At 39.5% G+C, this 14,569-nt stretch overlaps 1 protein-coding gene across 7 annotated transcripts in view; it reads left to right on the forward strand.

The window, feature by feature from the left end:
* LOC146485285 (uncharacterized) overlaps positions 1 to 14,569 on the forward strand; it is a 70,907-nt gene that overhangs the window by 17,739 nt on the left and 38,599 nt on the right. For 5 of the 7 annotated variants that reach the window (XM_085103676.1, XM_085103675.1, XM_085103672.1 and 2 more), the window contains exons 2-6: positions 3,816 to 4,178; positions 4,259 to 4,405; positions 5,164 to 5,286; positions 6,692 to 6,814; positions 7,176 to 7,310. In XM_085103676.1, the coding sequence (XP_084959802.1) occupies positions 3,854 to 4,178; positions 4,259 to 4,405; positions 5,164 to 5,286; positions 6,692 to 6,814; positions 7,176 to 7,310 (853 nt within the window). In that variant the 5' untranslated portion in view covers positions 3,816 to 3,853. The remainder of the gene's footprint in view (positions 1 to 3,815; positions 4,179 to 4,258; positions 4,406 to 5,163; positions 5,287 to 6,691; positions 6,815 to 7,175; positions 7,311 to 14,569) is intronic. The other 2 variants (XM_085103677.1, XM_085103678.1) reach the window with 1 other exon arrangement.

Below are 14,569 nucleotides of genomic sequence, written 5' to 3' on the forward strand. Positions count from 1 at the left end.
GACAGAGCATCTGAACTCCATCTGTAGTGGAGTGCCAATAGTGTGAAGATACTGGGGGTCGCCTGGTTACCAGATAAAAACGTGTCTACGTTCAAGACAAATCCTCCAGAGGAAGGGTTTAAACGTACCAAACCAAGTTTGCTAAAGAAGACTGCGAAGTTGTTTGATCCAGTTGGTTTCTTAGCGCCGTTCCTCATTCGTGCAGGAGTTCTATTGCAAGAGATGTGGGATGCTGGACTCGATTGGGACGATCATTTTAGAGGCGATTTGTCTAGAAGAGTTCGGACATGGCTCAGTGAGTTAGAAGATTTACCACGAATCAAAGTTGTCTGCGCTTAGGACAGTACGAGGAACTGCTTTCAGAGACACTACATACATTTGTTGATGTATCGCAGGGTGCGTATGGAGCTGTCGTCTTCTCAAGAGTATGTTATAATAGTGGATTGGTATCCATAGGGCTAGTGACTGCTAAGACAAGAGTCGCGCCCTTCTCCACGATAATTATTCGCAGATTGGAACTGATGGCAGCAGTTCTCGGGTTAAGAGTATCAGATTCTGTTTCCAAAGCCTAAGACAGTGCCTTGAAACAAGTAACCTTCTGGTATGATAACATGAATGTAGTGAGGTGGATCAGGGGAAGGAGTCGGTCATTCAACCTTTTGTCACAAACCGAGTGGGAGAGATTCAGAATCTGACTGATCCTCAGCAATGCGTTTCGTGTTAACTAAAGAAAATCCAGCTGACTTTGTTACAAGAGGCTTAAAAGTATCAGAGGTAGCTTAAACTGCGAGAAGTGGTGGAACGGTCCTGAATTCCTAAGAAACGAGGAGTCGGAATGGTCAATAAATCGTGTCAACGTAGATCAGGAAACGAAATCAATGGAAATCAAGAGGAATGACCGCGAATTCTCCAAACAAGCAATTAATTATGTCGAGGAACGAACAATGATTTCACTAAAGAAGGATAATCATTTATAGCGTTAGAACCCAAATCGATTTTCGAGTTGGCAAAATTAAAGTTTATCAGAGTTGAAGCATGGGTCTATCGTCTCATAAACAACTGCAGACTTCGTGAAAGAGAAAGTGGAGAGCTAAAGCCAGGAGAAATGGAGGACGCAGAAATTCAAACGATTAAAAGCGCACAACAAGAAGCTTTTCCCGAAGAGTACACAGCGCTTCTTCGCTCAAGGAGAGTTACCAAGGAACAGCAAATTGTTTGGATTGAAACCAAGACTTGAGAAAGTGGGTCAGAGCAGAGTTGAAGGTCGACTGAGACATGCAGAATTCTTATCAGAAGAAGCTCGATTTCCTATAATCCTGCCGCGCAATAATCCAGTGGCAAAGCTAATTGTCAAGCATTATCACGAGAAAGGGAAGCATGCAAGTGGGACTAATCAGACATTGGCGGCTTTATCAACCCGGTTTTGGATAATATCTGGATGCAAGGAAATTAGAGAATGGTAGATGGAGTGCAATGATTGTCGAAGACGAAAAGTTCAAGCAGCAAAGCAAGTTATGGCCCCTCTACCACACATAAGACTCAGATTATCACTGCGAGCATTTGCCCAGACGGCAGTAGTTATCGAAGGCCCTTTTATCACCATGCAAGGCAGAGGAACAAGGAAGCAGAAACGTTACTTGTGTTGGTTTACCTGTCTCGCGACGAGAGCAGTTCATCTGGAGATTGCTTATGGTCTTGATATGGATTCGTTCTTGAATGCCTTTTACAGAATGGCCAATCTGTGGGGTCTTCCCTGAGAAATCTGATCTGATAATGGTGGAAATTTCGTTAAGGCAAGCAAAGAGCTGTGCCAACTGGTTGAAGTGCTTGACCAAGACAGAACCAGAGCCTCTACAGCGGATCAGGGAGTTACCTGGCACTTCAATCCCCCAGCAGCACCGCATTTTGGTAGCGTACATGAATTATTAACTCAGCGAATCGGGCTGTGCATGCAATTTGGGAAACGCAGACATCACTGACGAAGAATTAATGACCGCATTTACCGGAGCAGAGGCACTTTTGGATTCAAGACCTCTAACCTATCAGTCTGTAAGTTCCGATGATGATGTACCATAAACACAGAACCATTTCTTAATTGGTCAAATTGGTGAACAATTCGTCCCAGAGTCAGTGGACGAGACCACCTTCAGCCCAAAGAAAAGAGGGAGAAGAAAGCGAGAATTAGTTAGACACTCCTGGCACAGATGACTGCGTGAGTGGCCTCCAAGTCTAAATGTCAGGAGAAAGTGGACTGAAGTCAAGCAAGATCTTAAAGTTGGGAAGGTAGTTTTAGTAATTCCACCCAACACACCACAAGGTTACTGGCCTCTCGAAAGAGTGATCGAAGTTAACCCTGGCCAAGATGGGCACGCAAGAGTCGCGAAAGTTCAAGTAGGGAAGAACCAGATTACAAGGCCTATTTCAAAGCTATGTAACTTGGAACTTACTTAAAAACGATGTTGATTTAAGAGACTTTGATGTGGAACAATGGTTGTATTATGGAAGGATTAGTGACATTCTTACTAAGAACGTTTTTTTGCAGTTCCTTCTCAAACTAGGTTAAATGTTCGTTGATATGCTACGTCATATCAAGGGGGGAGGCATGAAGAAAAAGAAGGAAACTAGTGAAAGAAGGCCAAGACTTTTTCATTGGGAATTAAATTATTTTGTTGTGCCCGTGGAAAAATTATTCTGTCACATATTGGCTACAAATTTCATTTGTTTTTAGTCGGAACAGAACTTGTTGTTTTTCTCGAGTTGTACGAGAGGCTTTTTTGGTATATTCGGTGTGGAGTTCGACGGACAATAAATGCAAATGCTGTGCGTAGTGGAGTCTCGTGGACAGCGCATTTTTGAACATTATTCTATTGCCGTTGGAATCTAACAAAAAACACCTAAGTTTTATACAATAAAGAATTAAAAAATAGTCAATGTTCGTGGCTAATCTGACCTGTTCGGAAATTCAAGATGTTAGCAGTCTGGCCCTCTATCGCAGAAGAATTCCCAACCGCACGTACACGACCTGAAATTTTTACAATAAAGAATTGAAAATTTGTCAAATACTTGTGAAATTTTCGTGGCTAGTCTGATACGGCGTTTCGTCTCTGCGATAGAGGGCGAGACTGATAACATCTTGAACTTGCGAACGGAACTTTGGGTGTGATGCTCAACGAGTTTGCCTATAAATTCTGAAAGTCTTTGAAGATCCTCTTGGCCGAGACGAAACGCCGCGTCAGACGAGCCACGAACATTTCACTTAAGGTTTATCCCTTCTCTCTTGGTTTTGTTCGTTATATATGTGAGTGTTAAATGAAAAGAATTTCCAAATTTTCCGAAAAGGTCCTCAAGTTATAGACCGTTTGCTCAAAAGTTATTCAGGTTCAAAGTCGTCGCGGGTAGAATCCGCTCCCCAATCTTGATAGGGTTAAAGTAGTCAAATCATAACCTTGAAAAATTACCAGTTGTACCTTGGAAAAGTGCAGCTCAAACGATTTAAATGTGAGAGTTGATGCCACACTCAAATGTTGGAACTACCTTGTTTACCGTAATGATCCCAACCTAAAGTGCAACAATATTGTCACACTGTAAGGTATTTTGAAAGCCACATTACGTTGGAACTAAATTGGACAGCATAATTCAAACGCCATAAAGCAGTACTGCTAAGTGGTGTTCATTTGCATGCTCACACTATTAAATAAACCGTATTAAATAAACCTGGAAAGAAAATTTCCTCTAGTCAATTTAGTTTAAGGCAAAGATAAAATTTTCATAATCCTGGTTTCAATGTCAACTAATAATGATAACTTTGTTTTCAGGTGCTTAAGAAAGTTCAACAGTGACTAACTCAGAGGCCATGAGACGTCTATCATTTTTGGCAGTTGTTTTTGTCCTTGGTCAAATGATCTACAGAGCATGCGCAGAGACTCAGCAATGCCCAGCCTCTGGATCCGAGCTGTCCATCTTTGGATGGATGTTACAGCGACACATCTATAAGACGATGAAGGCCGATCTAGGTCTTCACTGCATGTTAATCTGTCGTACAGATGATCGATGTCAAAGTGTGAACTTTGTGATGTCTCTCCACATGTGTGAATTCAGTGATCGGACGAAGGAAGCCAGACCGGAGGATTTCATTCCTGACCCAGACAGATATTATTTTCGACGTGATATTAAAAGAGGTAGATAGAATGCAATTATTTATGGGAAATGTATACGCGAAAATAGATCACATCCAAACATCACTTTATTTTAATTCCAGTCCCCCTCGGTTCCATCCCTGCGTTAGCCGCGGTATCGTGCAAAGAAATAAAGGCGAGTGAAGGACAAGCGACCAGCAGCAAATATTGGCTGTCATCCATAAAACCAAACAAGGCGGTTCTTGCACATTGTGACATGGAAACAGGAGGTGAGTTCTTACAGACAATTTTAACAATAACAAAATCAAATTTATGCCAGGCCTAAATGCTATAGAATTGAGGTCTTGACAAAGTTACAATTCCTGTTTTAGTTAACAAAAACTATCATTGCATGGCTTATGCCTACAAAATGCGGAAGTTAAATGACAAATGTATAAACAAGTGTAGAGTCAGTCTATCGTCATTACCAAAGCATAGCTATTACTACTACTATCATTTTCCTAACTATAATCACTATAATCATATTTATATTACATAAAAAACATTAGACTACAATTAAAATACTTCACAACTAATTTATACCTTCTTACACACAGATTCTTAATAAATAAATTATGACTTAGTATTTACATTGTCTATTTTTCTTAAATTTATTGAAGTGTTTATTTTTAGTACAAAAGTATTTGCTGTCTCGCACTTTAATTGGACTTTAAATTTAAAACCTTGTATATTTGGAAGTTCTTTATTCCTTCTACTCCTCCATGAGTCTATTTTTCCTGTAATTAACAGATAATTGAGAAAGGGACGTTCTGGTGTTAGGACACCGATCACTGTCATCATCGTCATCATTTCTAACATCACCACGATCACTATCTTCATTAATAAATGTTAATTAATATTAGACATCGAAAAAATCAATGAGACATTTTTTTGTGGTCTCCAAAGATGATTGCCCTACTAAGTTTTACGTAGTTTTAATTGGGTCTCCCGTTGGATTCATTTTTCTTGTGTTTTTGTTTTGTTTTAGATGTTGATGAATGTAGTGCTTCTTCCCTTGTATGTGACGTAAATGCGATATGCAATAACACTATTGGTTCTTATCGCTGTACTTGCAATCCCGGACATTCTGGAGACGGGAAGACTTGCAAAGGTAAAAGGACATGATAATAACTAATAGAAACCATTTATCTGGATGCGACTTGCAGGTTTAATGTGAATATTACGTGTTAGTATAATTACTCAAGTGGTTATAGAGATTCTTTTATCTCATTGGTCGAGGAATGCGTCATATCCTGCTATATTCACCTAGCGCGCGATGATTCTATCGGGAGTTCAAATTTTCAAAATGGCCGCTTCGCGAGTTGTTGACATTCCTGAGGAAAAAAAGATACGATGAAAAGAAAAAAAATGCAATTCCGAAAGGCATTAAAGATACAAGTCTGGGGAAACACTTTTTGAAGGCAAGATATGAAAGTTTCGCTAATTGCATTTGTAATAGAAAAACCTTGCAAATTGCGGTAGAAATGTTGTCGATGTCGGTGGGAATATTGTTAAAACTTAAGCTTAAATGAAAACAACAAATAAAATTCGCGGAAGAATGGTTTCAACAACAAAACGAATTTAAGACAGAATTTAAAAGCATAGAAGTAAAGGAGATTAAAAAATATCTTTCGTTCCAGTTTGGAGAAAAAAGGGCAGTTTTTACAAGAAAACTACAGTTGTTGTCGGTTCGAACGGGCTGCTCTCGACCACCATCGAGAAGTCACCGCCGCAAAACAAAAAATTATACCTGGAACAACTGTACCGTGAACTTGACGCGACAAAGGCAAGCTAGCTGATGCTGACACGCGAGATCCTTGAGTTTTACATCAAACTGCTTGCTTCATGCCTGCTTCCCTTTTGGTAAACTGGGCGGAGAAAACCAGCCAGCCACCCATTCGAATTCACTGAAGAAGTCAATGCTTTTTGTCACTTAAACAGCAGACAAGAATGCCAACTTCTCGCTTGAGGCACGCGCAGATTATCGATTGACCATGCAATTTGGATTGAGCATGTGACCGCCAGACTGCGCGTTTCTGTTCATTGACGCGTGACAATTTGAAATGAACAAGTAAAATCGACATTTTTCGGATGGTTCTTTGTTTTTCGCAGATAATCATCAGAGTAATTATCCTAAAACAATTATTTGCCTCAGGCTCAGCAAACATTGGCGAATAATTGTTAATGATTGGGATAAAACAACAACAACAACAACAACAACAACAAACATGACGGGAAGTGTACAATTTTTGCAGGGCCTGGTAATTTTGTAGTTTGTAGGTCCTCCAAAATTTACGCGAACTGCTTTATTGCCCAAACAACAATAGCAGCAGCAATAGCAACAACGACAACAAAAGCAACAATAGCGACAGAATCGACACAAAATACAATAGTGCAAAACAGATAAAGGGATATTAGAACCACTTACGACAGGAGTGCAGATTACAACAAATTCCACGTGAATTAATTTATTCATTATAATTATATAGAGACTTTCTCTCATTACATTTTTGTAGATGTAGACGAGTGTTCTACCAACTCTCACAGCTGTGATGCCAACGCTGTGTGCAGTAATACCGATGGATCGCACACCTGTGCATGCAATTCTGGATATTCGGGCGATGGAAAAACATGCACTGGTAAGCTATTTCCTAGTCTACTCTATTAGAGCAGTAGTATTGTTCACATTTCCATTACCCAACCGTTCCTAAGTGACGTCCTCCCTAATTAACGAAAAGTTGAAGACAAAAGGGGCTGTAATCAGAACTGTACACACATAACTCTAGGTTCCATTTTGGTGCTTGTTATAAAATGACCTAGGAGCAAATTTCATTAGGCTGTATTAAATCATTTTACAGCTACCATATTTGTTACAATGCTGCATGCGCTGTTACTCGCCTGTTTCACTGAAAGTTAGATGCCTAAAACCATAACTACGGATAAGGTTAGTTGGTTATGCTTCAGCACTAAACATTTGCATATAACCATTCTTATCCACAGATATCGACGAGTGTGCCAGCGGCGTCCACGACTGTCACAGTTTTGCTTCATGTACGAACACCTTAGGATCTTACAGTTGCTCGTGTAACCATCCTTTCGTAGGAAGCGGGAAAAACTGTAGCCACTCTGCGTCAGGTGAGCCACATGAATCTGACGTTACTGCTTGATATCTTTAAGGTCCTAATAAGCTATAGCAAAAAGAAAGACCGCAAACAAACACACACAAACTGCAAATTCAAGGTGGAAAGGATGTGCTCCTTTACTTGTTTTCATAACGTGCATTAGATTACTCCTGAATTAATAGAGATACTGTATCTTACTATACAAAATTATACAGAAAAACAATTGTTTACGTTGTTGGAGCGCTCTGAATGGATACTGAATAGCAACTGCAATTCACCTTTAAGCAGCCCGTTAAGCTCGCGCAAAATGCCACACAATGGCTACCCTTTTATACTAGCCCAACAAACGAAGAAATTTAACAAATAAACGAAGAAGATTTTCCCGCTAACACGAATAAGGCATGAAAAATTCGGTTTGGAAACTTTTGCAGTTAAAGCTTTAACTTTACAACCTCGAATTTATCGATGAAAACGATGGAAGAAAATGTTGGTTACAAATGCAAATTGATCTTTCGAAAAATGTAACCTTTGGCAGGAATAAATGGTATATAGCAAAGCAACTATTCAGCTCAGTGTCGGTGGAAAGTGGTAAATACCTACGAGCAGTGAGGTGGGGACCAGTTAGGCCGGATTTTCGCGGGGGAATCTCATTAATACGCGGGGGCATAAATTAACGACGATGACGTCACCGCCTATTGTCTTGCTCACTCATTATAGGATGACGTCATATTTTAGTTAAGTCTTACCAACAGGTTATGAACTGGTTTGACAGGTTGATCAATGATGTCATGCTCTATTTTTAACTAATGACAGTCATGGTCGGTATCACCGGTTTAACAGGTTTTTGAAGTTATTTTTGGATACATGACATCATATAGTAGATACATACATACATACATTCTTTATTGTTTAGCTCCCCTTGGGGGGCCCTTACGCCATACGTGAAAATAAAAATAATAATAATGAAAACTATTTACATTTGGATGATAATTTAGAGAGAAAGAAAAAAAAATACGATAATGAAAAAACTATGAAGTAAAAAAATCCTTAAACAATCTCTTTTTTAAAAACGCTAAGTTTTCCCGTGTTTCTGATATGCTTCAATAAATAATTGTAAATTTTTTTTGCTCCACTGAAGGTGAAAGCCCTTTGGCCTTTCGGAAGCCTACACTTGGGCAGTATGAAGTCATTATTTTGGCTGGCGTTCCTTTGGTGAATTTTTGAAGGGTGTTGAAGTCATTCTCGAAGATAACCGGGAGTTAAGTTGTTCATTCATTTGTATACAGTAGTCTATTTTCATTGTCCGTAAGCGTATGAAAAAGCGATTACTGCCAAGCACATTATTCACGAATTGGGAGTTTCAGTAATAATCATACATTTTCAGTGATTCTATTTTGGATGAATTCGATCGAGATTGTGATTTTGTAGGTTATAAAAGGTGAAATCATACATCAGACATCGCACGCGTGTTTCGATTCACGCACCGTTACTTAAGCTATTATGTTAATTAAGTTGAGCTTTGTCGAGGATTAAACAGTAAAAACAGTCTTTTGTTGTCTTTGTTTATGAATAAGAATATTACGGTTGATCGATTCCTGGCTGCTTAAATTAATTTGCATGTTATGTTTGGCGCGCACTGAAAAAAGTAAACACGCTCAGAATTTACTGAAAATTCTTTATTTAAATCGTTCAACAATTCAAGTACAAAGCAAAGTTCTTATGACAGCGTTAATCATCTTTATCCTCGTCATCGCTAGGGGGATAGTTTATCCCGGGGGTTCTTGAAAAGGACTAAGTAGTGACTGTTTAAGCTGATACTTCGACTGCCTTTTCCTTGATGAAATAAGTTCTGCACAATGTAAATTATGCTTAGGTTGCGATGATGGGATCCTCTTGTAAACAGGTTGACGATTCGCTTGTCTTCACCGGCATCAGCCATCTGACCATGGATCACCATTAAGTTGCGTTGGTGGATGTCAAAATAGGAGTCATGCTCTAGATTGGAAGGAATACTTCTGATAAATTCTATATTTGGCATTATTGCCATCAATTCTAGATAAGCGGGCTGCCACTGCGAATAGCACTAAACAATCCTCTCTGGTGGTAGGTTGATTGCTCTTTGAGCCTGTTGCAACAAAAATTTTACCCAGACAGTTTTTCCTGATCCGGTCATCCCAGCAACCATACAAGTAAATGGATGTACAAATTGAAACCGCTGACACTTTTCTACAGAAAACGGCATAGCTCTGGAAGGAGTGAAACCAGCATTGCGGTGTTTAGACATCACGTGTCTTTGCATACTATCTTTTCTACTAAAGGATTTTTCGCAGAAGGAACAGAACCAACTCATGTCATTTCGGCAAAGACTTAACGTAAATTGAAAAAAAACGACAAATGTGTCACATTTATCTAGAATTAACCCCTATTGTTTTCGCCACCACCCCTACCTCCACCACCACATTTCTATTGTTTTCCTCCACCACCGCCACCGCCCCTCCTCCACCACCACGTTTCTATTGTTTTAACTCCACCACCACCACCACCACATTTCTATTGTTTTTCCTCCACCACCACGTTGCTATTGTTTTAACTCCTCCACCACCACTACCACATTTCTATTGTTTTAACTCCACCACCACCACCACCACCACGTTTCTATTGTTTTCCCTCCACCACCACCACCGCCCCCACCTCCACCACCACGTTTCTATTGTTTTAACTCCACCACCACATTTCTATTGTTTTTCCCTCCAGCACCTCCTCCTTCTCCTCAAGTCTATTACTTCCCCCACATCCTACACAATAAGAGGGGAACTTACTTTCTTAAACTCATTCCATGATCATGTCTCGCGTTGTAAAGAACAACCGGGGTTTCCTTCAGCTCCTTTCTGATTGCCCTTCCAAGCAGCGTCATTTTCTCTGGAGAACAGCTACTCCACAACAGTTGCATGCGTTATTGCAAGTTATTTATAATGTACTTACAGAAAACATACCAGTGTCTGAAGAAGTTAGGGCCATATTGCGTTCGCATAAGGATGCTCTTCTAAATCTTGCTCAGCGAAATGTTCCTTACAAGACAAAGAAACACATCCTTGTGGAAGAGGGCAGTGGGCTTATACAAGAATTACTGACCCCTGCAATTAGTAGCTTGGGTTATCTTATGTTATAAAAGAGACCGTGAATTCTGAAATTTGGTCATTTGTGTCCCTCTTTTAACGAGTGCTGGTCGATATGAAAAGAAAGATGGATTGGGATAAAGAGAAGGAAAGTGAAATGGAGGATTACTCAACCTCTGATGAGGAAAGTGACGAAGAAGAACCCCGGATAAAAGATGTCTTGAAGAACCTTTCCAACGCCTTTTCCAGAAAGCACGCTTCTGAACTATTGCATAGTATGGCTGCTTCTAAAAATATCTTGTTCTGGACACCTAGTGGACTGTTGCTCCGAAACCAGCGCGCAATACCAGTAACAAACATCTCAGAGCTGGTCGAGTATGTGTTACTCCCTCATAACGAAGATGTCGCCAAACCCCGTGCGCTCAATACTTTCCTAGATGGACTGGCAGAGCTCGGAGTGAATAAGCGACTGATCAAAAATAAAAAACTTCTAAGCGATTTGTTAGAAAAAGAAAGAGGATACCAGGATAAAGAGGACGAATCAGGTAATGAGGCTAATGATGAAAACTTGTCGGACAGTAGTGAAGAGGAGGAAACCAGTTCTGAAAATAGCCAACCTGAAGAGTCTCATAACAGCGGCCTGGAAAGTGATTGGGAAGAAGAAGAGGCCGAGAATAGTAGCGACTCAGTTGAAAATTCAACAATAGCTCAGGCAAAAGTTCATGATCCGTGCCGACACTGCAACAGTTCACATGGATATGATACCGTAGTCATGAAATGTCCTAAGTGCTTTTGGGAAGATAACTGTAAAGTTTGCCCTATATGTGATCACAAGATTCCTCTTGAACGAAAGCACGCGAAGGAATCTCTCCGTCGATGTTATGATTGTGGAGCGATCACACACAAGGATGAAAGGACATCAAAAATGACATTCTATCCCCCTAGTGATGACGAGGATAAAGATGATTAACGCTGTCATAAGAACTTTGCTTTGTACTTGAATTGTTGAACGATTTAAATAAAGAATTTTCAGTAAATTCTGAGCGTGTTTACTTTTTTCAGTGCGCGCCAAACATAACGTGCAAATTAATTTAAGCAGCCAGGAATCGATCAACCGTAATATTCTTATTCATAAACAAAGACAACAAAAGACTGTTTTTACTGTTTAATCCTCGACAAAGCTCAACTTAATTAACATAATAGCTTAAGTAACGGTGCGTGAATCGAAACACGCGTGCGATGTCTGATGTATGATTTCACCTTTTATAACCTACAAAATCACAATCTCGATCAAATTCATCCAAAATAGAATCACTGAAAATGTATGATTATTACTGAAACTCCCAATTCGTGAATAATGTGCTTGGCAGTAATCGCTTTTTCATACGCTTACGGACAATGAAAATAGACTACTGTATACAAATGAATGAACAACTTAACTCCCGGTTATCTTCGAGAATGACTTCAACACCCTTCAAAAATTCACCAAAGGAACGCCAGCCAAAATAATGACTTCATACTGCCCAAGTGTAGGCTTCCGAAAGGCCAAAGGGCTTTCACCTTCAGTGGAGCAAAAAAAATCTACAATTATTTATTGAAGCATATCAGAAACACGGGAAAACTTAGCGTTTTTAAAAAAGAGATTGTTTAAGGATTTTTTTACTTCATAGTTTTTTCATTATCGTATTTTTTTTTCTTTCTCTTTAAGTTATCATCCATTTTTATTTTCACGTATGGCGTAAGGGCCCCCAAGGGGAGCTATACAATAAAGAATGTATGTATGTATGTATGTATGTATGTATGTATGTATGTATGTATGTATGTATGTATGTGTGTACTATATGATGTCATGTATCCAAAAATAACTTCAAAAACCTGTTAAACCGGTGATACCGACCATGACTGTCATGAGTTAAAAATAGAGCATGACATCATTGATCAACCTGTCAAACCAGTTCATAACCTGTTGGTAAGACTTAACTAAAAAATGACGTCATCCTATAATGAGTGGGCAAGACAATAGGCGGTGACGTCATCGTCGTTAATGAGATTCCCCCGCGAAAATCCGGCCTAACTGGTCCCCCCCTCACTACTCCTACGACTTTAGCAACCTATACTTTGGTGAATCAGGTTGTTAATTAGTAAAGATAAAAACCACAGCTAAAAACGAAGACCTCTGGGACTGTCTTATAAACTCAAGTAGAACATTATGATCGAAATCATGATATTCATAATAACAAAGCAAAAGAAAAAGTTTCGACAAAACCTTGATCGCCAGTGTTTTTTATTTATTTAAAAGTTTGTCCATATATATTTTAACATGAAGAAGCAAATTATGGTTAAAATTAGTGGCAGAGTGATAGTTTCGTTGTTCAGGTAGCAGAATGCTTTGAAGAATTAAAGAAGTGCAGGCAATCAATGTACAAAACATTGAAAACATGCCCAAAGCATTGTCTCAACCCACAAATCTCAATCATAAGTACAAACAGATTAGGGCATGCATCAACATTTTCTGATTTATTTGGTAGGTTACCGTATTTATTCGATTAACCACCCACCTTCGAATAAACGCCCACCTCGAATAAGCACCCACCCTGAAAGCCCAAAAAGTTAATAAGCGCCCACCCGCCCCCTCGCAACAACAACAACAACAACAACAACAACAACAACAAAAAACAGCGTGAAATAAGAGGAGTGTCAGTTGTGTTTCAAAATTGGTTTTATATACGGTATTTAATGACCTTTTAAATCGTTTATGTTACATTTTGCACTTTGTTTTGTCTTCTTGAAGCTTGTTATACCTCGTTTTGTTATTCTCTAAAATATCCTTGCTTGTTGAAAATGTTGGGAAAACATTAAGCTCCCACCCTCGAATATGCGCCCACTCTCATAGGCCCAAAATTAAACAAGCGCCCAGGGCGGTTAATCGAATAAATACGGTATATATCGATGCCCTTCGGTTCTAGGTTGTCGTTATAAGAATTTAGCCAAGTTCAGCACAATGCTTAGTTTACGTTAAGTGTTTACAACAATACTTTGGAAGTCCTTCAGATGTGAAGAAAGAGCGCTTATATGCCATTACTAGGTTCTTATTATATAGTTGAACTGGTCCGCGTTGAAAAGGATCAAACTGATTAACTCCCTGAGCGGTCCGAATTTTTCTATACGGACCGCTAAGATGGACCGCTTGCGTTACCACATATGCTTGGATGGGTCAAAGTGTTTCAATTTTGACAACACAAAGCAAAATTGTTTTCAATTAAGGTTATTAAGTATGAACTGTTCAAACCGTGATGTCGGACTTTGCTACGAGCGCGACGGATTTTATTATTCAGCCGAAGGGACGCAAGGCAGCTCAGAAAACAACAAAGAAAACAAAGAAAATTCCGTCGACAAGGCCTCAGAGTACCGGAACCACTAAAGAAAGAAAAACAAAGCTTACCTTAAAGTATGGGTAAAAGTTTGCCACTAACGGAACGAATTCAGAAAGCCTGAGTCAATATCCTGGGTCGAACTTAATCTGCTGCTCTGCGTTTTCTTTAAAGATGTTAGAAAGAAAAATGGCGACGAATAAGAACCTGCAACTCTAACTTGCCTTCAACGAAGAATCCAGCGTTCTCTTAATATCCACGGGTCACAAGTCAACCTCATTCAAGGTGACGAATTTTAGCTATCCCGAGAAGTCCTCAGCGTAAAAAGAAAACAGCTTGTAGTCCCAACTTAGTGTACATGGAAATCTGAAAAGTTTTTATTTATACAGATCGGCTTCCATTCAGAATCAACGAAGAATGTCGTTCGCTCTCCGTCGCTCAACAACCACAAGTGATCTCCAAGCAGCTGGCAATACACAGACAACAATTGAGGTGAAAAATACCAGTACTGGACGACCACAACAGCAGCCAATTCGGCTATTTTTCAACGAGCAAATTTCCAAAACTGCTCGCTTAGCACCCAGATTACGAATCATGATCAGCCACCGCTTCCCAAGCTCCGAGCTATTTTACGTGACGATAAAGACGACAAAAATGTAATTTTGACTACAAAAGCTTCGATTTCAGCGACTGTCATTCATTACATAGTAAGTCTTTTTCATAAGTTGAGACTTTTAAACAGTCAGCAGTCTTTTAACAAATGCGTTTTCTTCCGAATCTCAAAT

The sequence above is a fragment of the Pavona decussata genome, unplaced genomic scaffold, assembly GCF_977016875.1.
Source record: "Pavona decussata unplaced genomic scaffold, jaPavDecu1.1 SCAFFOLD_27, whole genome shotgun sequence".
NCBI lineage: Eukaryota > Metazoa > Cnidaria > Anthozoa > Scleractinia > Agariciidae > Pavona > Pavona decussata.